The 23,728-nt window shown below is 29.7% G+C and overlaps 4 protein-coding genes across 18 annotated transcripts in view; 2 read left to right on the forward strand and 2 right to left on the reverse strand.

The window, feature by feature from the left end:
• Positions 1 to 217: 217 nt before the first annotated feature.
• LOC124949665 (CD151 antigen) lies at positions 218 to 6,680 on the reverse strand. 3 transcript variants are annotated; one of them, XM_047495163.1, is made up of 8 exons: positions 6,125 to 6,680; positions 5,952 to 5,958; positions 2,024 to 2,120; positions 1,737 to 1,931; positions 1,492 to 1,662; positions 1,299 to 1,391; positions 797 to 937; positions 218 to 340 (listed from the first exon to the last, which is right to left on the reverse strand). In XM_047495163.1, the coding sequence occupies exons 3-8, from the start codon at positions 2,099 to 2,101 to the stop codon at positions 293 to 295; spliced, it is 726 nt and encodes a 241-aa protein (XP_047351119.1). In that variant the 5' UTR covers positions 2,102 to 2,120; positions 5,952 to 5,958; positions 6,125 to 6,680; the 3' UTR covers positions 218 to 292. The 3 variants fall into 3 exon arrangements, with proteins under 3 accessions (XP_047351119.1, XP_047351117.1, XP_047351118.1); XM_047495161.1 differs by having other exon boundaries at positions 5,952 to 5,963; XM_047495162.1 differs by lacking the exon at positions 5,952 to 5,958.
• Positions 6,681 to 7,589: 909 nt separating this feature from the next.
• On the forward strand, positions 7,590 to 14,275 carry LOC124949664 (tudor domain-containing protein 3). 2 transcript variants are annotated; one of them, XM_047495159.1, is made up of 12 exons: positions 7,590 to 8,858; positions 10,554 to 10,755; positions 10,953 to 11,037; positions 11,124 to 11,323; positions 11,399 to 11,546; positions 11,667 to 11,900; positions 11,990 to 12,123; positions 12,196 to 12,420; positions 12,494 to 13,151; positions 13,252 to 13,374; positions 13,459 to 13,537; positions 13,608 to 14,275. In XM_047495159.1, the coding sequence occupies exons 2-12, from the start codon at positions 10,730 to 10,732 to the stop codon at positions 13,769 to 13,771; spliced, it is 2,076 nt and encodes a 691-aa protein (XP_047351115.1). In that variant the 5' UTR covers positions 7,590 to 8,858; positions 10,554 to 10,729; the 3' UTR covers positions 13,772 to 14,275. The 2 variants fall into 2 exon arrangements, with proteins under 2 accessions (XP_047351115.1, XP_047351114.1); XM_047495158.1 differs by lacking the exon at positions 7,590 to 8,858 and having other exon boundaries at positions 10,262 to 10,755.
• A 1,106-nt stretch (positions 14,276 to 15,381) lies between these two features.
• On the forward strand, positions 15,382 to 18,876 carry LOC124950116 (autophagy protein 5). Of its 3 annotated transcripts, none has more exons than XM_047496382.1 (8): positions 15,382 to 15,415; positions 15,637 to 16,069; positions 16,155 to 16,360; positions 16,437 to 16,762; positions 16,879 to 17,048; positions 17,529 to 17,733; positions 17,990 to 18,634; positions 18,731 to 18,876. In XM_047496382.1, the coding sequence occupies exons 2-5, from the start codon at positions 15,914 to 15,916 to the stop codon at positions 16,989 to 16,991; spliced, it is 801 nt and encodes a 266-aa protein (XP_047352338.1). In that variant the 5' UTR covers positions 15,382 to 15,415; positions 15,637 to 15,913; the 3' UTR covers positions 16,992 to 17,048; positions 17,529 to 17,733; positions 17,990 to 18,634; positions 18,731 to 18,876. The 3 variants fall into 3 exon arrangements, with proteins under 3 accessions (XP_047352338.1, XP_047352337.1, XP_047352336.1); XM_047496381.1 differs by having other exon boundaries at positions 15,383 to 15,415; positions 16,879 to 17,449; XM_047496380.1 differs by lacking the exon at positions 18,731 to 18,876 and having other exon boundaries at positions 15,383 to 15,415; positions 16,879 to 17,733; positions 17,990 to 18,073.
• Positions 17,522 to 23,728, reverse strand: part of LOC124950113 (serine-rich adhesin for platelets-like) — a 20,244-nt gene continuing 14,037 nt past the window's right edge. For 4 of the 10 annotated variants that reach the window (XR_007101260.1, XR_007101265.1, XR_007101262.1 and 1 more), the window contains one exon: positions 21,999 to 22,089. Coding sequence is in view for 3 of the 10 variants with exons in the window: in XM_047496374.1 (XP_047352330.1) it covers positions 17,980 to 18,034; positions 21,882 to 22,089 (263 nt within the window). In the remaining 7 variants the exon portion in view is untranslated. Of the gene's footprint in view, positions 17,716 to 17,823; positions 18,722 to 20,933; positions 21,201 to 21,560; positions 22,090 to 23,728 lie in introns of those variants that run through there. The other 6 variants (XM_047496374.1, XR_007101257.1, XR_007101259.1 and 3 more) reach the window with 6 other exon arrangements.

Below are 23,728 nucleotides of genomic sequence, written 5' to 3' on the forward strand. Positions count from 1 at the left end.
TATACTATACGATATTGATATAGATATAATGGAATAGAAAGAAGAAGTATATGAATACAATGATTTGATAAGAATTATAGAAGAATAAAAAAACGAATGGCGAGAATTTGTTATTGAGATATACACGGAGGCAGATTTATTAATGACGATGATAAAGATCTATCGTCGTGTGATATATAAGAGGAAAAAAATCGTCGAGTATGCGTTGGAGATTTTCATTATCTTCCGTGCTTGTCTGGATCAAAAGAATACCCACGGGATGTTTTTTTTACACGTAGTAGTCATTGCTTTGTCATTCTATCATCTTGAATAATGCACAAGAGAATATCATGCCAAAGAACTGAAAGCAAAAATAAAGGTTTATAATCACCACATTATATAATATTTCTCTATTTTTTTTTTTTTTTTTTTTTTCCAAATAACTCTCATCGGAATAATGTCATCGATTATCGTAATAACAAGGTATTATTTATATAGACAGTCTTTCTCAAACCTTTTTATCGTGCGACTCAATACTCTTATTTGTAATGTTTATAATATAGAAATATTTGTGATATAAATGGAATTTTAAAAAATTTTGTAAACTAAAGTCACTGTATATTATTCTCGCGATAAAATTATACGTCTCTTACAAATTAATCATTCTTCTCTCGTTTTTGAGTTAAAGCAATCAGTTATCATTTCAAAATTGTTTGATATAACGCTGGTATATAAAATATGAGATCATTGTAATACGTAATACATTACAATATGTATACGTAATATTGACGGACAAATCAATGACAACAATATTTACCATGAGACACGCAACAGCGATACCAGCGCCACCCATAACGGCTGCATGCTGTTGCATATAAACTTGCGTTCTGTTTAGGCAACCTTCCAGATAAGCGTTCGATGGATTTACTGTGTCAGCACCAGCACTGCAGTTAAATCGCTAGAAGCATATCAATGGTAAATAACCGGCGGTATCATTTGAGAAAGTTGATCGAGTGAAAGCGTGAGAAAGCGGATAAGATAGAATAGTATTAGATGAATTAAATAATCGCGAGAGGGAAATTAATGTTGTTTGGTTTGAAATAGTAAACGTTTATAAACACGAACACGATAGATATTACGAATTCACGAGCCCTGACAAAGTCATTGATGAATCATAATAATAGTTATCATTGGTTGATGAAGGACATCTATTTAACCGGCCGTGAACATTTTCGTCGGATTTAAACGGATTAATCTTTTATTATCTTGATATTCTTCGAGTTTATAAGTAATTCTTATAAACTAGGTTTTATGTTTACCTGTCCGGGTTGAACCTCGCGACAACAGCTTTGTGGCACAAGGAGACCATGAACTCCCCAATCTCTCCAGGCATATACACCGCAACAATGGAGCTTAAATTTGTAAACAAGATATATAAGGTTTTTTTTCCTTATTCCGTTTCGAAAGCATATCTTTTCTTTTTTGCGTTATTTTACTTTAGCTATTACTCACCTGGGTCTGCGTAGTATCCCAAGCATCACGGACGGATTTACGATGATCATATAATCTCAGGCTACCGGACATTTCACGTTCCAATGTGTTCAACAATTTTTCACGGAACACATAGCCGAGAACACCGCCAATTAGCATCGTCACGAATAATAAAAACACGATTATGAAATACTGAAAGGTAATAATTATTTTTTATTGACTTAGATCATTAATAAAAATATCATTGCAATTCAATAAGGACTTACTGTGACCAGCATACATTTGACTTCGCGTGACGCACCAACGCATCCAAAGAAAGCGATAATAGCTACCAAAATTCCACCAGCTAATAATACATAAATGGCACCTGTCAACAAATCGTTTCCCACCAATTCGCCTATCCAAGGTACTTTATCGACAAATGCCCATATCGCTAAGCCAGTTATAACGATACCACCGATCTGAAAGTAATAAAAATTAGTTTAATTAAATGGAATTGACATGGGTTAAACTATTAAATTTTATCAAACGATAAAATTTGATCAATACTCACGAAGATGATGAAATTTGTAAAGAACAATGAGTACTTCATAAAACGGCCGCAGCCGTCCATCTCTGTACCGTATCCCATCTTAGATTAATCTCTTGATCTAGTAAAACAACAATAAGTATAAAGAAATGATAATTAAACGTGAGAAAATCAAATTGTTTAAGTATGATGTCGAAACAAATCGAGAAATCGAGAATCTCGTAACACGCGAACGTAACGAATACATACACACATATATATATATATATATATATACATATATACATGCATACATAAATGCATACATCATGGTGGATACTTTTTTTAAGAAGGAACTATTTTCTCTCTTTCGATACATTGTTTTTCCTGACACGTTCGACGTACATATCCTTAAGAAATTCAGGAACCATTCTATAAATCGTACATACGTTATCCGAATTAAGATCAATCGCATAATCCATGGATCATTCTGATTCTTAAAGCCCCAAGAGGACATTTTAACAAGAATATTTCTGTCTATACGTTTATATACATACGCATGATTATCGAAGTTATTGCATAAAATTTTTCATTTGCATTCACGATTACGAAAAAAAACTTTAAAACACGTGAAATATTGAACGTCTTTGCGATTCAACCTATATTAAGAATTCTTCATATCGTAATGATTTTATATTTCTTTTCCTTTTTTTTCTTTTTTTTTTTTTTTTTTTACCTTTTTTCTTTTCTTTTCTTTTTTTACTTTCAAAAATAATTTAATGAAAAACTTTTGCAGGATTTAATGTTATTATGTATTTTATCGAATGTCTCAATAATCGATTGCAACTTGAGAACTTGACAAGAATAAATTATTCTGGGTGATATCAAATAGCTAGCTATTCGAAAAGAAACAATCAGTAATATGTACGTGAGTGAATTTACATTGAAATCACGTAGATAGAATAATCAAATAACGTCTCAATGATATTGGATTAGTCATTGCACTTTCGATATCTTCGATGTCTTCCCTATCATTCGTGTTTATTACATTTCGTTCTTATTAATATTAATACTTTATAAATTAATTTTCGTTTCGTATTTATAACAATTTTTTGAATTATGATTAACAAGAAAAAGACAATATATATTTAAAAAATATAAAAAACTTTAGAGATATAAAGTAACAATTAATTTTTTTCACGATAAAATGAAATCAAACTTAATCAATATGAATATATAAATGTGATAAGTGAGATATATAAATGATTTCGTTGTTACATGGCATTATAGAGAATTAATTAAATTTTTCTTCGTTTAAATTTAAAAAAAAAAAAAAATCTTCAATATGAACAGTTGACAGGCCAAAAACGATTAATTCTACTTTTAGAAATTTCTTGAACATCAGTATGGAAGCACTTGATTGGCACTTAACTTTTTATATGTAAAATAAATTTCATTAATAGTTGATCTTGATATTACTAAACGACAACAATTTTTACGGTTGATGAATAATAAATAATGTCCATTTTTTTTTTTTTTTTTTTTTTTTTTTTTTTTTGTAAAGTTAATCGAATTGATCGATATCGTAATAATATTTTAATATAAATAAGTATACATCTAATCACGCTCGTAATATTTTGTTTTTATTAATTACAATCTTAAATCATCATAATTAATCAATAATTAAACATTCATTTAGATCTTGGAAAGATTCACGTTAGTTTTGATAAAAAGCATGATAATGTTCTAACGTAATAATAGACGTGTAATACATTCCTAAGCATAGTCACTTTAACAATCACGCAATAGTGTTACCTTAAAAAGACGTTATATGAGAGAGAATGAAAGAGAGAAAGAAAGAAAAACGAGAAAGAGAGAGAGAGAGACATAGAGAGAGAGAAAGTGAATTCTCCCTTTACATTAAGTAATCCATGGCCACTGTAATATCTAAAGGATAAAAGTATGCGTGAGGACTCAAATTAATAATGGTGATAATTTCATTTACCTTATCTCCTTTTGTCATGAAATTCATATAAGGATTATTACTTCGTCTTTTTTTGACGATTAATCGTCCCTTGTTTTTTTTCTTTTTTTTTTTTTTTTTTTTTTTTTTTTTTTTTTTTTTTCTTTTTTTTTTTTTTTTTTTTTTTTTACAATTTATCATCTGTTCAAATTAGCATCTAAAAAACAAAAATAAAAAAGAAAATAAAGAAAAAAATATTAGCTCAACTTGGCTCTATCAAATCTATAGTTCTTCCTCGTTTTAATTTTTTCCTTTTCATTTTCTTTCTTCACTTCTATTTCATGCTAAATAAATATATGTTGTATTATTTCGGACGTACACGTTGCAATTAATAAATAGCTCGATTGAGTCATCGCCATTCAGAGAAAATCCTTCGAAAAAAATCTGCTTAATATGAGATCATCATCATTTTTAATACTCGACTCTAAGAGGAATTTCCAAAGAGGCATACAAGAATAATATTAATAATAATAATAATAATACTCATGTTCGAATGAATATCAAGTTATCGAACATAATTGAAGGAAGTTCGTTAGCATAATTAAAATTATGATAATGTTTGTTATCATTGACAATTATTTCTTTCTTTTTAATCTTTTTTACTTTTTTTTTTCTTTTCAACATGCTCATAAAAAAAAAAAAAAAAAAAAAAAAAAAAAAAAAAAAAAAATGGAAATCGAAAAGTGCTTATTGTAGAACATCGTTAGATCGTCGAAAATCACTATAGAAAGCTATGAAAGATGAGAGAGAGAGAGAGAGAGAGAGAGAGAGGGAAAGAAAAGTAGCACAAAAAAAATTCTTCGAAGTATGACACTAAAACCGCACCTGTGGCCAAGACACGTGTGATCATGAACAAACATGCGCGCGGGAGTTTCGAAAGAGAGAGAGAAAAATAGATGGAAAAAAATATGACTTCTTTGTAAACGTTGTTTAGATTGGTTTGCGTTTAGCCAATCAAACGATCTCTAATATATGTACGTAGCGTACTATGTATAAAATTTCCCCATTAGGTTTGTTTTACGAACTTAATTTTTTTTTTTTTTTTTTTTTTTTTTTTTTTTTTAATTTCATTTCATTCAAATATTATATCATCATATTAACATTTCTCTTAACTAATGAATCCTCTTCAATCAATGTGCCTTTTTCTTTTTCTTACGAATAAAATTGTGTTATTCTTATATTCGTAAAACGACCGAATAACGATCGTCGAATTCGGTGTGAAGTAAACTTAAAACTCGTGCTGCTTGTTTTTAATTTTAAATGCAACGAATTTAAATATTAATTTAAGTCTCTTAAATTAATCTTTAAGAAAAGTACGAGAACATTATTGAGAATCTAATTCAACTTAATTTGAATACCCTAAGTCTAAGAAAAGTTATTGACCCAGTTTCGTTTTTAAGTCTCGTTCAGAATAAAGCGTTTTTAATTAAATGTGAGACTTTACTATAAGACTTTCAAAGTGAAATATTTATAATGATCGATGATAAACGTTAAAAAAAAAAAAAGAAAGAAAATCTTAGTGATTAATCATAATGATAGATAATAAAAGTAATTGGAATTTAAAAATTGATTTATAAAACGATCTTAATCTTGCATATATAATCCAAATACTTTGTAATTCGGTGTAAAAGCGCCTTTATGTTCACGACCAACGACGATTTCTCAACGATAACTCGTACGTTGTGATACTACTCTAGTATATTACGCGTGAAATGAGATGAAAGTAAAACCGACTGGGGACTCGTACGACTCGTCATAAAAATGCGCAGAGCTTATCCAACAAAAATTTCGTTTCTCGAACGAAATAAAAATAAAATGATGTTTAAACAAAGGAAAAAAAAAAAAAAAGAAAAGGACAAAGGAAAAGGAAAAGAGAAACCTTCCGTCAACATCGTCAACAACAACTTGACGAAATACGATCAGATAAATCACAATGTCAAAAATACTCACTTTCTTGCTTCTCTTCTCGAACGATTCCAAGCAGCGTTTTCAAAACGTCAATTGATTATCGAGTGAATACAAAAAAAAAAAAAAAAAAAAAAAAGAAGAAAAAAAGAAAGAACAAATTTGTATTTCTTCTTTCAAATCGTAAACGTCCTTTCTCCTTCCGTCTTTTCTCTTACCGGTTCTCTTAGCCCTTTTCGACGATGTCCAATGGCTACGGTTTCAACCGGTTTCGAAATTCAATCGAGGTGCGATCACTTCTCGGGTACATACGATTTTAAATCCCTCTTTCCCCTTCTCTCACACTCTGTCTCACTCTTTTCGTCGAAAAATACACGAAACTATATATAATCGACGAATCGAAGAATAAACGACGATGATAATCGACGTATATAAATGAGAACAGATCGTTGATTATATTGGACGATTTTTCTTTTTTTTCTTCTTTTCTTTTTTTCTTTTTTTTTTTTTTCGATTTTAATTTTTTTATGTCTCCTTTGAAAGGCAATTTGTACGTATGATTTAAATATTAATCGAATACTCAAATAGAATGATCAACACTACGGCAATGGGGAGGGAAAAAAAACGATGGGACACTAATACGTGATGACGATAACAACACTCTCTTAGTACTGCATGTCTGTCCGCGGAAAATACACGCTCTCGCTCTCCCTCGAGGTCGCCGAAAGTGGGGAACCGTTCTCCTCGCGTCCTTCGCAACGAAGACGCGATCTGAAAATGCGTTACATTGCGCGTATTCTTCCCCTCTTCGTATATCCCCCCCTCTCTTACCATCCCATACCATTCTTCTCATCATTTCTATTTTGTTCTCTCTTTGCTCTCTCCAATCGCCTTTAATACGCACAAAGCGAATCAACGTTCTCTATTCGAATAGCCCGCGAACGATCGATCGATCGCAATGTTTATTATTTATTACTTGATAATCTTTCGATCTATTTTTCTGCTTTCTCTTTTTTCTTTCTATCTTTCTTTCTTTCTTTCTTTCTTTCTCTCTTTTATCCTTCGTACTATAACCTAATTATAATATCTTATAATACGAATTCGTCATCCATTGTAAATGTATGAAATATCAAATGCGTATGTTAAGAATCGATCGATAAAGAAGAATGATCACTTATCGATAAATTTTCGTAAACGTAGAAAACAAAGATGGCGGACCATCATTTACAACGTTCGTTTCGAAGATCATTGTTTCGTTCGTTCTTTTTTATCGTAATTTGTCATTTTTAACGTGAATACAACGTAGTTTGATTTCTTAAGACGGTCAATATCTTTTACTGTTTGCGTGTTTATTGTTTATGCGAAAAAAAGCAAGGACGCTTTACGCTCGATGGTAATCTCATTATTTTTTCGTTTTTCACTTTTCGAGGACGTGCACGCAATTTGATGAATCGTAGTGAAGGATTTTCGTGGCGCGAGTACTTACTCGTTCGTGGTCTATTATTTCCTTTGGAAATAATTGTTTCAGCAGGGTCATACGATTCAAAGAGAGGGAGAGAGAGAGAGAGAGAGAAAAAGAAAGGTTATGAGACGAGAGACATTGATGATTCTCTTCTACGCTTTACTTTATTCTCATAGAAATTTCATCGATCTATGTTTCACTCATTATAATCTTTTCAAAGTTACGAAAAAGAGTATTAATGATATTAAAAAAATGATAATCATGTTAATTTTTTCATCGATTTCATATATTTTTATAAATAAAAATTCTTCATTGTTCTTATGGAAGTTAGTTATGAGATCGATAAAATTTATTCGAACGATTAAAGAACTTTTTCCTTTGAATGGAAATCGACAGAAATTCGTCACGATTCGTTCAATCGTATGTACATATTTATGTACTTACGTACATATACGAGAGCATGATCAAACGAATAGTAAAAGACCATTAAAGGAGAAAAGTCAAAATTACGATGAAAAAAGGGACAAAAGGAAAAGCAATATATCTATGTGAAAACAATCTCAATATGGGTGGGTCGTATGTTCTTCGAGATGTTTTCACGTTTCCGCTATTCGCAAAGTCGATTTCCACGCGATCAGTATAATTACATTATACGTTTAAACAGAACTACGCCCAAGTGATAATCGTAAATCTAAATTGGATCAATCAACGATTAACCTTATAATCATTTATCTATTATAGTAATTACATAGGTGTAATGGCTTTGACCAAATTAATTCGTTACGAAATTTCTATTCGCGTGGAATACGTAAGCACGAATTTTGTAAGATAAATTAGCCATCGATCGATCGAATTGAATTATTTTTCTTTCATTTAGAAAAATTATAACATTTTGCCAATTATTTCCATTGAATGTAATATTATAATATGCAAGATTAATTTAAATAGAAATATAGGTTATATTTATGCTATTCATCGTCTTTTGCGTGTATGACTTTAGCGACACGTACGGACAAAATACGAACTAAAAGCGTAAGCTAGTCGCATTGTGTGAGTATCGTATAGTATATGTATATATATTTATATATCTCACATATCATGATCGGATTCGTACAGGTTAAAGTAGGTAGTGTTACATAATACTTATATATTATATCATTTTAATATAAATTAAAATATAGGACGTATCTATCGATAATGGGTAGTCATGTGTATCATGATTTGTTGACAGTTCACGCGAAAAACGATCACAAGATAACAACACTTTTCTTTTGTTATTATACATTATCGTAATAGTAATATTACTGTTACTATTACGATTACAATCTACGTAATAATAGATAGTAATAGGAATAATATAAAATGGATTATTATTCCTGCAGAGGAAATCATAAAAAAAAAAAAAAAAAAAAAAAAAAGCGCTTAGAGAAAAATCTCGTAGATGGTGCGTAAACAAACTCGTTTATTTTTATAAAAATAATATATAACATGTAAGTATATATTTATTGATTATTATTTTTGATAAAATAATCGACAAATTTATATACTTTATGTACATTTGTCATTGAACAAAATTATATCGTTGTTGCATACTTTCTAGCACAGATCATCGTGAAACTTAACGTTAATCATCAGTCGAGAAAATAAATATAAAAGATTAGTATAGTAACCTTTTACTGAACTATCAAATGTGGAAAACATAATAATAAATTAATTGATTATATTAGTTTACATCGATACAAAATAAAATTAACAAAATCATCGAATTTACGATACATGAATTATGAATTTAAATGCTTCATAATCTGTTACACATTCTTTAAAATATCTTTGCATCTTTGATATTAAAAAAAAAAAAAAAAAAAATCACAAATTTTTCAAAAATGTAATCATATCTCTGACAACTTAGATTCATCGACATGAACGCGTATTTTCTTATATTTGACAGAATATTAAAATATTCTGTCCTAGTTAAACTTAAGTCTTTAAAAAGACACCTTTGTTCATTAAAATCGATAAAGAAATTATGCTTGTTCTCCATTGTTGTCATAAACTGTTATAAAACCGAGTTTGATGAATAGCATTAATAATCGATTATAACAGGTTATGTTAATTTGCGATCAATCGAATTATTACGTCATTATCGATTATTGGATTCTCATTTGTTTTGCGATAAATAAATCTTGTTTTAACTTTAACAAGATATTATTTGCTTAAAGATATTTTTTTGTCAAAAAAGAAATCTGAATAATCGGCATTGTGTTTTATGTTTATTATAAAAAAAAATCTAGACAGTCTTGTCCGGAATACAGAATATAAGTCTTCCTGCCTTTCATAGCATCCGAATGACCTACTTTTGAAAACGTTTATGATCTTAGCATTACGAAGAAAATTATTTTTGGACGCAGCATATTATGTAGGTATCATATTTTCTTCGATCAATTCAATTCTTAATAAATGACATATGTATGAATCGATACTCGTTCTTCGTAAATTCTTATTGAAATTAAATCGAGTTATTTTTTTTTATCTTTTTTTTTATTTTTATTTTTTTTTTTTTTAGAAATCTATTTAAAAACATGGAAGAAAATAATCAATTATTGTTAAGAATTTGAATATCTAATCTGTTATAGTTTAAATTTCGGTGTAGTTAAATTATATTATTAAATAGCCAATTAATCAAGATTGTTTTTTATTGAGTTTACGAAAGCTTCATCAATTGCAAAGAGATATGAATTATAATTCTATTGATATTTCTCAATGGAATGTTACATACTATGAAATACATTGAAATTTGGAAATAATTTCTCATTAAAAAAAAAAAAAAAAAAAAAAAGCATTTATCGAAATCTTGAAATCGTATATGTAAAAAAAAAAAAGTACATCAATTAATAGTAAACCATTTGTAATAGCGCAGTACGAGAAGATAATTTCAAAATGAAATCCATTCGATTGGAAATTATTTAGCGCGACATCTGTCGTTGGATCCTGATGATCGATGCTACGTTTTCAAGATGGTGGCAGACGAGTTAGATTTTAGTAGGCGCGGTTCTTTCGTTCGATCATTCTTTAAAATTGCACAGTAGCAAGACATATAAGAATCGTCGAAGAAAAAACGTTATAAAAATATTACGTTCTTGTAATATCTCAACGGAATATCCAAAATTTTTAACTCTGATTTATAGTGTCAGCTGATAAAATGTTTACCAACGTTTCTGCAAATGCATTGCCTATATCTCTTACGCGAGATATTTTGTAGTCTAGATATTTGTACTAAAGGATTCGTAAAAAAACTAAACGACAAAAGTACAACCCTTTAAAATAAGAATTTCTTTATGTAAGAAAAGTGACTGTGGCTACTATGGAAAAATTAAAAGAGCATGGCTGGTAAGTTACTATTGCTTCCCTGTCTCAAGGTCTCTTGAAATATATAAATATTTTGTTGAAGTATCATATGTATATATAAATGTGTATATATATATATATATATATATATATATATATATATATATATATATATATATTAGCATTAAAGTAACGTGTTCGATGAAGCATCGTAAAATTGAACTAAATATTTATATCAGGTACCTTTCTAACCATGGATTTAATCTTGTCAGCGATTCTGGAAATATCAATGACTTAGAGAAAATATTGAGACGTTGTCTAGATGTAAGTCTTTGAAATGAGATCTGATTAATAATAATCAATATCGATTTTTTTCTTTATCTATAAATCTTTATATTATTATTTGATAGCTCGATCTAAAGGAAATTGGTAGTGGTCAAGGTGATATTCATCAAGGAAATATTGTATTACAAATACAAAAATTACGTAATGTTGCTGCCCCTAAAAGTAATGAAGAATCTCGTGGTGCACCGCGTATGTTAAAATTATCATTAACCGATGGTAAAAATAATTATCAAGCTGTAGAAATTGAATCACTCTCTTCCATAAGGTAACCAATAATGTAAAGGTATTCAAGCCTGAATTTAAATGTTATTTAATGAGGCTTGTGTATTTTTTTTTATAGTTTAAACACACCTCCTGGTACAAAACTATTGCTCAAGTCAGGAAGTATACCCATGTCACATGGAATTATTTTGTTAAAACCCTCGCACATAAGTCAACTATTAGGAGGAAGAGTATCGAGTCTTGTAGAGAAATGGGAATTAAATAAAGTAAATAGAAATATATATTATAGTTTTTTTTTTTTTTTTTTTTTTTTTTTTTTATAACAATTATATTAATTATATTTATATTTGTTTCTAAGTGAAATATTCATTGATTATTTATTATAGAAATTAGCACATCATTCAAGAGTAAGATCCGCGGAGGAAGGTGGTCCTCCACCATGGATACCATTTGGAAAAAAGATTATCAAAGTTTCTGATCGTGATAAAAATTTCAAAGCAATAGCAGAAAAGGATAAAACTAGTAAAGAAAATGCAGAATTTGAAGCACAGCGTAAAGATGCAATAGCTGAGGCTGCTAAGCAAGGTAGCAAAAAAGTTTTTGGTGGTGGAAATAAACAGGTTAGTTTTGGTAGGGTATGATCTTTTTTTTTTTTCTCACATCAATTTATTCCTTTATTGATTATATTATTATCATTTTATTTTATCAGCTATTAGATCATAGTGTACAAAGGATAGTAGAACAAGGATTTTCCATAGAACAAGCTGAATATGCTTTGCGCGTAAACAGAAATAATGTTGATAAAGCAATCAAAAGTTTACAAAGAACTAATAATAAACACAAGTATATTTTATTCTTTTTATAATATATAGTTAATTATTTAAATATTTTATAATTATTTTATATTTATAATAGAGAGTCAAGGGAACCAAGAGAACCAAGAAGTAAACGTTTTGATAAAAAATCTGAGGAAAGTAAACCAAGCAGTGGGAAAATATCTTTATTTGATTTTCTTGAGGACAAATTGCCAATTCAACCGGAGCCGATAGAAACTACTCAAAATAATTATGTACAAAATAATGAAAATAATGTTGAACGTCTCGAATCAAAAGCAGATACACATAATGTTAGAGGAGGACGGTATGTGAATATTATAAAATAATAAAATAGTTTAGAAAGAAAATTAGATTGTATATTTTCTGTTGCATTATAGATCTCAAAGAGGAGGTCGTGGGTATCAAGCTCCACCAAGACATAGTGAAGAAAATAAGGCAAATAAAAGATTAAATAATAATAATAATTCTGGTACTTCACAATACTCGCAGTACAATGGAAATAGTAATACTCAACAAAGTAAACCACCAAGATTTCAACGGAATCAGGATACTCATGGTTACTATCATCAAGACAATGGAAATAGAACTGGTCCTCAAAAGAATCAACATAATGAATATAAAAATTCTCTTCCTCAATCACATTCTGGTATTGGATATACTGATGATAGTGGTGGTTGTCATAAAAATCAACATGAGCAACAAGGAAAAAATTCTTCTAATAATAGAAATTATAATCATTACGAATCAGAAACCAGAAATAGACACCTTGCTGATAATTCTTACAACAGACACAATCGAGTACAAGAGACAGGAACTAGAATTTATGGAGCAAATACACCCGATAGGAATTATAGAAATCAGTTAAATAAATATCAATTAAATGATAATGCGAGTAATAGGGAAAACGTTGGATCTACTGCTCACAAAAATGAAAATCATAATTTAAATAATCAAAGTACCAATGTTCCTGTCAGTACTCCATGGGTATGGCAAATAGGTGATAAGTGTATGGCTAAGTATTGGGAAGATAACAGAGTATGTTATTTATAATTTTATTATTTATTTATATTCTTGTATAACAAAATAATTATTTTTTTTTCCTTTTTTTTTTTTTTTTTATACTTTTATTATATAGTATTATAATGCTGAAGTGACTGCCGTATCTGAAAGAACGTGCGTTGTACAATTTAAAGGTTTTGAAAATTACGAAGAAGTGCTTCAAGTAGATTGTATACCTATAACGGAAGACATTCATATGGTATTGTAATTGTAATATTAGAATAACTTTATGTATTTGAAATATATCGATATTAATGTATTATTGAATTAAAATATGTCGTAGGAAAAGAATGACCGAGGAAGGGATCAAAGAGCAAATAATAGACAAACTCGAAATGAGCAAAGTCAAAATAACATTGCGGGTTAGTGATATAGTATTGCATTGTATCACAAATTTTCTGTACATATACTTAATGAAAATAATTTTTATAGCTGGTATGGAGTTCCGTAGAAGTGGCAATGGACCTAGTTCTGGTAATAAAGGTTATAGCAAGAAGAGAGGTCCAGTACGTAGTACTCAGCCGATCTATCAGCCACCGGCACAACGAAATCATTATTCCATGCCAACCAATATACAAAATAATTCTCTACTCTAATGTGTGTAGTACCAATAATTTTCTTTAGAAAAGTAAAGGAAGCTCTACTGAATATTCAGTCATAGTTTTGCTGCTGGTTCAAGACTGACTCTATGGAGCACCACATACTTTCCATATGTGCAGAGATAAATTCTACATGTGCAAGTCCGTAGGTTATTTAAGGAATAATTAAATGAATTTTTTTGTGTGGCAAATGATTTGTACTCAACGTTGAGATTCAATATGTAATAACTGTATAATTATGATACAAATTGTTTCCTTATGTGGTATGTGAAGAAAATGGAAGCTAACACTTCAAAAAAAAAAAAAAAATATATATATATATATCGATACTAAAATATTATTCCATATTCCTAATCACATAACACATAATTGAGTTGAGATGATTAATGTTATCCTTTATATATATAAAAAAGAAAAAAAAAATGAAAATACATCGTCAAAAAGAGTCATAGAAATACTGAATAAAACATTTCTTTTTTTTTTTTTTTTTTTTTAAATCTTCATCACCTTTTGCTCATTGTCATATGCAACTTTTCAGCGACAGATATGGACAAAAAATATGAACAATAAGCGCAGCAAAGAAACACTATAGTATTAGTCTATAAGATTGAACAGATTATTTCTTTCTCGCATATAACGACGATCGGATTAATTTGATGAGTTAGAATAAATAGTATTAGATAAGTGAATTTACAATTCATTCTCTCACATTTATGTCCTTTTTTAATGATGGCACATACCTGTCGCTATAATTCATGATAAATATGGGTATGGATTTATTTTACGATAAAAAATGAATAAAGAATAATAAATATAATTGATATGAAAATTATTGAATATTTATAATATCAAATATTATTTTATATAAATATAAATGTATTTCTTTTTCTACTTCTTGACATTATTTTCATTATTATATTATATTATATATAATATATATATATATATATATATATGTATATAATTACTATAGTAATAGTAATAATACTATATAAAGAGAACTACTACTCCTACAGGAGATATTAATTATATACTAACTGGAGGAGGGTCAGTCCCCGCTTAGGGATAGTAGGACTCACAACATCGGAAACTTCAATCATCATTATTGGATATGACAGTTCATATTTTATGGCTTTTAGGAATTTAAAAAAAAAAACCTTCATTTTTATACATGAATTATTTTCAAAAAAAAATACCATTTTTTGATATAATATTTTTCAAAGAAAATAAAGCTTTCTTTTTTTTTTTTTTTTTTTTTTTTTTTTTTAAATTCAAAAAAGCCATTTTCTCGATTAAACTTTCATCTTCAAAATGAAATCTTTCTCATTAAGTGAATAGATGAAATCTATTCATTATAAAACTAGATGCAATGATGAACAGCCTTAAAATATATCTCCCGTTGAAATAATAAAATCAAACAACTGTCTATTTATTATATCTTCAACATTGCATGATATTTCTAAATAATTATAAATGATTTTGTTTTTCTTTCTTTTATTTACACGTGATTCATATATACACGTAACTTTTACCTATTACAAAATATAAATACCAAATGTCCGCTAATTTGACCTACCATCAAGACTAAAAGAACATTTCAGTCTGTTAATGTAGTTCGTCGTATAAACATCGTAACTTTTCGTAATAATTATTATTTATAGAATATATATATATACATATATATATATATATATATATATATATATATATATATATAATTAGTGGCATTACTCTTTACATTTATAATGTATTATTTAAATTATTAGATTACTACTTTATCGGAGATATAGTTTACAAATTAATTTAAGTATTTTATCGTTAGATAGCGTTGTCGTTTACAAATCTTTAGTTCTGATTTCTAGGTTATTACTGGCGCTACGATTTTATTCTATTGAGTTCTTGATAACGTTGTTCGTAATAGAAAAATGGTAAGCAACCTGAACGAGAAGTATTTGATAGTTGTTAAATCTATGATACGACTCGTTAGCGTTAAAAGATAATGTGATATCATAATAGACGAGAAATATACGTTTAAGTATATTATCAAGGCGTAGTCATCGTGTTTGGGTTATAGAAAAAAAGAAAAAGAGAGAAAAAAAATAAAAAAGAACAAAAACAAAACAAATTTTTTTCTACGCAATGGCGAATGATCGAGAAGTTTTGAGAGAAATTTGGGATGGTAAAATTCCCGTTTGTTTTACACTCGATACCGAGGAAACGTGCGAATTACAAGGTCCTGATCCGTTTTATCTTATGGTGCCTAGATTAAGTTATTTTCCAGTGTGCACAGAGAAGGTACTAAAATTTGTTATCTTTTCTGTGTTTTTAATATATTCACATTTATCAATGTTACCGTAGACACGTTGTTTGCGTTGTACAGGTGAGAAAACATTTTATAAAACATATAGAAAGTGATAGCAAACAGGATCATGAAATGTGGTTAGAATTTAATGGAATTCCATTAAAGTGGCACTATCCTATTGGTGTATTATTAGATATATATTCGAATGACATTCAATTACCATGGAATATCGTTGTTCATTTTGATAAATTTCCAGAAAATGTCTTGATGCATTGTCAGAACAAGTATGTAAATCTTTCATAGGTTATAATATGATATTTTTGAAAGTGTTAAAGTCAATATGTAAAAATTGGATTCCAGAGAAGTTGTAGAATCACATTTTCTTGCTTGCGTTAAAGAGGCAGACGTTTTAAAACATAGAGGACAGATTGTGTCGGCTATGCAAAAAAAGGAACACAGCAGTTTATGGAATGGATTAATTACCGATAAATTCGATCAGTTTTGGTCTATAAATCGAAGATTAATGGAAGCAGCTAATAGCGAAGAAGGATTCAAATATATCCCTTTTCGATGCTACACAAGCGAGGATAAATATATTCAAAAGCTTGTTAAACCAGTTAATGAAGAAGGCCAAAGGAAAACGTTGAAACATTTATTGAACGAAGTATTTCCAGATCAAGAAAATGGTACGTACTAATAGATTATTTCTATTATTACTTAAAAAAAAAAAAAAAAAAAAAAAAAAAAAAAAAAAAAAAAAAAAAAAAAGATAACCTTTTAATTTAGATTTTATATCTTGTAGTTGAAGTACGTACTCATGGAATTATACCATCACCGGAGACACCATTGCAATGGATGTCAGAACATTTAAGCTATCCTGATAATTTTCTTCATTTAGTTGTGACTTCTTCATAACCTATATTGAAGGGATGTGATAAACTATAACTTCAGTGTTATTATTTAATATTGCTGGTGATTATTTAGAAAAGATCCTTGTATCATGGATCTTCTCCTTAAAAATACAGATTTTATTTTTTATTTTTTATTTATTTTCTAATAAATGTCAGATGGTACATTTTGCCTCTTATTATAAGCAATAGAAATGTACTGCTTTGATTTTATACATGTTTGTATAAGGGAAGCAAGGGATAACAATTTATGGAAAATAATTTATTTATTAATAGTTAATAAAATCTGTTTGATAAAGCAGATTTTAACGTGGAGCAATTGTTCTTACCAATTAAATCGATCGTATTTCGTAAAAATCCGTATCCGTGCATTATGATGTATTACGTATGAAATTGTTTGTAAAATAATTTAAAGAATGTTTTGATATTTAAATTTGAAGAAATCAATATATATTAATTTATTATGTATGTATAAAGGATATAATATTTACGTCATATAATATTTACGAATATATTTATTTAATTATTTTTAACATGATTTAAGCTATAGTACAATTCTCATGAGGCTTACGATACATTCTCAATATTCGCAATGGCAAAGGATCACTTACTTCTGAAACTTCGAGAGGTCTACGTATTATTACCGGTTGATTTCCATAATTACTATACTCCATAGTTCTACGACTTGCTCCAAAGCTCAAATAGTTCACTTCTTTTTTGCTCTGATGTTCCTGTAATAAAAAGTTAAGGTAAGCGATTCAAAAATTCGATTCTTTAGTAACGAAATAATGTAAGATAACGAAAATCTATTCATTATGTCAAACTTATGAATTTACTTTAAATATAACTAATGCCGTATCCTGATATCTTTTCCGTATATCCTCTTTCGTCAATATAAGATCGTGCTCAGGTGATTCATATCGTGTAGTCATTTACGATCTTCGAATGTACTGTGTCTTTCTATAATCGTTATTTAATCCATTAACAATAGAATTTTAATTCCAGATATATTGATCATGGAACGATATCCTTTGATTTTTCTTTTGCGAACTGAAAAAAAAGAAGAAGAAGAAAAAAAAAATAGATCACTAAAAGATTTTCTAAGAAAATTAATCGAGATATTATTAGTTTCGATAGCGAATCTTTCGTATCTCCTGACTGATGTTTCCTCGAAGAAAAGGATTAAGTCAAAGATGAAAAAGAAACGAGCAGAGGAGAGAAGGGAAAAGGGCAGAAAGAAGTTAAGAAAGGCACGAGCGTAGGATAAAAATATATACGTACAACTTCGGCGTTGCCTTTCGCAACGACAGAAACGAGACAAACGACGCTTTTTCTACTATACCGAGGGAAGGATCACGATGCGTGCCTTTGTCTCCATCTTTCTCTCTCCTCTCTCTCTCTCTCTCTCTCTCTTTCTCTTCATCTCTGTCGTTATGCGCCTTCAAGAACGCGTGTTCTCGCTTGTCCCTATCTCTTTGAGTGCAAGTGCGCTTTATAATTAGCCGCCATCGTGAAAATGACTCTCGAGAGCGGCAGGAGCGTTCACTGAAGGTTTTCCCAGTCAAATTGCTGCTCGAATGTGACGGTCGTTTTGATGTCACGACTTAAATTATTCCACTCTAATCGCGGTTCTTCCTTGGCTATCCTTTGGTATGTATTCGCTTGGTTGCGTTACTTTTTGTCAACTTTTTCAAGGAAAAGTTGAGAAAAACTTTTCTTCCTTTCGTTTTCTTTTTTCTTTTTTAGATTTTACAGAGAATTGAAAAAAAATGTAAGAGATATATATATATATATATATATACATATAAGGAGAAACAAAGAGAGGAGAGTATAGTTTGTGCAGCATGCAGAAATATGTTTTGGAGATTAATAAGAAAGTACTTTTATTTGGAGATTTTTTGTTTTATCTTTTTTTTTTTTCTTTTCTTTTTCTTTTTTTCCTTACCCGTAGAAAGAAGGATCGACTCGAAGAAGACTAGAAGAATAATTATAGGAGAACGAATCTTAGTTGGACTACCGATCACCCCCTTGCTTTGCTACGGATAGAATCAGTCACGTTACTTGAGGCTTTGGAATAGAGCCAGAAAACATTTTGTATATCCCTTTTGAATTTCCGGTGGGCAAATAACATTTCTAGATTTATTAGAAAGATTTTCTCTTATCTCTTTCTATTTAATTTTCTTTTTTCTTCTATTGAATAGATAGAGTATTCTCTCTTCCCCTTTCCCCGCCCCCCGCCCCTCCCCCACGCGCTGCCGTCCTTATAGAAAAAAGTGATTTTATAATCGACAAGGGAAATCTTTGAAAAATGAATAAGAATCCGGAAACAATTCTTAATTTCTTACATTGAATATAATTTCTTTTGATTAATTATGTTTTACAAGACTCGTCATTACGAGTTCGTTCAATTCTATGGAATATTTTTTTACGTGCCGGTGCATCCTTTCTAATTGCATAGGGGAAAAAAAAAAAAAAAAAAAGTAAAAAGGAAATGTAATAAGGATCGCGAAAGGATTTTAAACATTTCTCCGAACGAATTGAATTCTTAATTATTAATTATATTCTCTATATGACTCCTCGTCATTGAATACTGACGCTCGATCCTATGGAATATTTTTCTACGTGCCAGTGCATCCTTCCTAATTGCATTGCACCAGTCTGTGACATTTATTGGCGTTGATTGACGTGTTGCATCAGTCATGCTCTACGATTCAAGGTTCGACTTTTGTGCGCGTGCGCGCGGGCTATATACACCCGCGTTCATATACAGTGGCCTCAATAAAAACGAGTGGTGTTATTTATCATCGCGATATATGTATAACGTCGTAGGTTTTGGCAATCGGTCTTTGCTTGGTCGTCGTCCCCGTAGACGAGCATGTAGATCGTAAGAAAAACAAATTCTAAACATGAAAATAATCGATTGGAATTTACGAAGTCGATTTATTCAAAGACGAATCATGCATTTCCTAAACTTTACTTCAAATTTTTCTTTCTTCTGCAATTTAATTCATTTATCGACATCGAAATTTAAATATTCCATTTCATGCACATTTTGTATTTCTTCTCGATGACGTTTACGAAATTGCAATAAAAATGTACGAATATAAAGAAATATATAAAATATCTAAGAATGAATTTTTATTAAGGAAACTGATGTGTGTGTGTGTGTGTGCGTGTCACGCGAGTATAGTAATTTTTATCTAATTGGCGTATTGATTACGTTTGTCGAAGTTCAAATGTAATAATAATTAATTATACTATAGAATTTTTATTTTTCCCCGTTCGTAGAAATTTATCATGAACGAGGGACTTAAATCATGTTTGTGGAATCAAACGTGATATCGATAAACTCACGATTCTGCTTTATCTTCGAGAGCAAAGAAGCGATCTACGGATTTCTCGTTCTAGCAGCAGCTTTGTCCGTTTGTTTTCAAAGACGATCATTCGACACGTGCGTATTTAACTTATTTGAAACGAATGAACAGACCGTCGAAACAGATGTCGATCGAAATAAATTAAGTTTCACTTGGTATTCGTTTGATCGCGATAAGAAAAGTTAACTCGAATTCATTCAGTTAATTTCTAATATTCGTTAATCAAAGAAAAGAAAAAGAAAAAAAAAGGGAGGGGGCCTCACATGTACAAAATATTTTTTGTTTCTTTTTCCTATACAAAATATACAATCAGTATACAATGGCGGAGCAAAAGAAATCGTGTTAATAGTACATACGTAAAAAGAGAACGAGGATCAAAGGATGCCCTCAGATTCTACAAAAAAAAAAAAAAAAAAAAAAAAACAAAAACAAAAAAAAAAGGCATCACGTCAATTAAAATCGATATAGTATAGCTAAGTGAGTATGCATCGTCACGGTGAAAGCGTCAAGTGCTAAAGGCGAGACTATGAGCGAGCAAAGCTTCATTCTGTCACATACAAACTTATCTACGTACCTACATATACATACATATATATGTACGTATATAAATATATATATATATATATGTACATACAAAGATCACCAATCGTTCTTATCTCATAAAGTGGTCACATCATTTTCCAGCGAAGAATCGAGCAGAAGTATGACTCTTTTTCCTAGAAACTGACAGCCCATTTTCTTCTTCTTTTTTTTTTTTTTTTACAGATACCGATTGCGTAATCTTCATTGGTGTTTAGTCATTTTTCCAGAAGTCTTTACCTTTACCTTCGTCTAACGTCACGCTCGTGGAAAAAAAAAAAAAACAAACAAGTAAGCAAAAAAAAAAAAAGGAACAAAAAGACAAAGGAAAAAAGGTCGACGAGTAAAAATTTGAAACTCCAAGAGATTTCAATTGTTAGGATTACATTTTTTTTTTTTTTTTTTTTTTTTTTCTTTTAAAATGTCCATGAACGAGTTTGGAAAAGAAATTTTCTTTAATAAATAAATAAATAAATATTAGTACGATGACATTCAGAACGAACGTCCGTCCTTCGTTCAATAAGAAATTGTACGAGCTTGGCATTATGTATATCTATATACCGATACTTAGAATTTAGTAAGGAACTTTTAAAATGCATCGTGCATTTATCGAATATACTAACGTTTATCATGTGCGTCAACGTGAAGAAGAACGCGCTTGGATACGTTGGGATTTTATTGTGCGTCAATACTTACTACTTCACGCTTATATGCATTATGTGTTAGTGCTTTTCTTTATGTATATTATGTATATACATTACGTACGTATATGCTATACATATACGTATACATATAGGTACCCAAGTGCTTAGCGTGGCGTGCTTAGAAAGTTTAACGAGTACGTGTATGACCGTCGCTCGTTCACGCTGCCAATCGTCCGCGATAACGGAAATAATGCATCGCTGGTGCATCGCTCGTGCAACTTGCAGCCGGTTGACTCTTACTTATCTGTAGTTCTAATGTGTACTCGTAGATCGATCGGCACGAGATCGAGGAATTCGAGAAGCTCTCTGTTACTACTTTGAGATATCCTCTTTCTTTCTCCTTCTTTGTGTTTTTTGTTTTGTTTGTTTGTTTGTTTGTTTGTTTGTTCGTTTTTCTTTTCTTTTTTCAATAGGAGAAGGGAGGAACCATCGGAACGTCGAGTTTTTTCTGCAATTTAAAAAGAAAATATAAATACCATCTAGATAACATACGAGAAAGATAAAAATTTTCTTTACTTTTCGATTTTTTTAATACATCTTAGCGAGATTAGATTTCAAATAATTTTATTTGTTGTTCTAAGGTTCATTTCTAGGACAGATGTTCGAAACAGCGAAATTACTTTCCCTGTTTCGATCGAGTATTCATTCGGAATGTAAATAAAGAGAAAATAGTATTTAGAAGATAATTAATTTGTTGGTATTTTTTTTCTCTCTCTCTCTCTCTTTTTTTTTCTGTCTTTCTTTTACAATTACATTCTAAATAATTTATTGTAAGAGCTCTCTTAGAAGACTCTTGAAACTGGAGAAATGAAATTGTTTCGATCGAGATATCCGAAAATAGATATACTCGAAGAAAATGTATTGATACGCTTGTAAAATTTGCTTTCATTTATTATAATTGTTTATTACTTATAATTTTTTGAATGAAACATCATATATTAAATCGTTTTAGGATTATAGGGAAGTGGTAAAATAATTGATGAGATAAACATAGATTCTTTTAAAATAATCTCTTATATTTTTTTTTAAATTCGATAAACCTTCTAACATCTCGTATGAGATCTATGCGTTATTTTCCGTTTATGTGTATAAATATATATATATATATATATATATATACATACACATAATACAATATTTTTAATACAATGATCTTGCGTTACGTTTCGATTTAAGAGAAGGAAAACATTATCAGTGACTTTCTTTTTTGCACCAGATCAGACAGACAATAAGATCGTAATTTTCTCTTTCATTCTGCCTGTCTCTTTCTCTCTCTCTCTCTCTCTCTCTCATACACACACATTCTTCCTCTTCCTCTCGATGAATCACAATGACGGATATGGTCGTTTCGGGCGAATCCCGCCAATGGAAAAGGATACGATTGCGTTCACGAGGACGTAGATAGAAATGTAACGTAAAATATGTATATATGTACACATATATATATATATATATATATACACGCACACACATACGCACACACATACATACACATATATACATAAACGTTATAAATTTATCATTGTCTTTTTTCTTTTTTTCCTCTCTCTCTCTCTCTCTCTCTCTCATATAAACAAATATATTCTCAATCGTTTCACAAACTTCCATTTTACTCTATCTCATCTCAGATAATCTCGATCGTTTTTACATTAGATAAGGCGATAAAGTTTTTGATTATTATATTATAAATCACACTTTGAAAAGAGTCGTTCGCTTCTCGCATCGAAAGAATCGAATTATCTTTTTTCTTTTTTCCTTTGTTTACAAAAATTAGGAAAAATTAGGACGCTATATGTAAGGGTTGTAAATAACAAAATGAAGACAGGAAGACGGACATCGTCGTCGTGGTATGATCGATCGACGTTCTTCGAAATTATCGAGCGAACATAAATACGTGGAATACGACACGAGACAAAGGAATAGGGGAAAACCTTTACCGTCTAATATACTTTTTGCTGTATTTCCTGTAACAGGGACAATTTATATATACATATATATATATATATATAATATTATAAATATACATTAATTCCAACAATTTCCATTGTAATAACTTTCGTTCGATTCTTTCTTAAGACGAGTTAAAA

Source organism: Vespa velutina, chromosome 6, assembly GCF_912470025.1.
Source record: "Vespa velutina chromosome 6, iVesVel2.1, whole genome shotgun sequence".
NCBI lineage: Eukaryota > Metazoa > Arthropoda > Insecta > Hymenoptera > Vespidae > Vespa > Vespa velutina.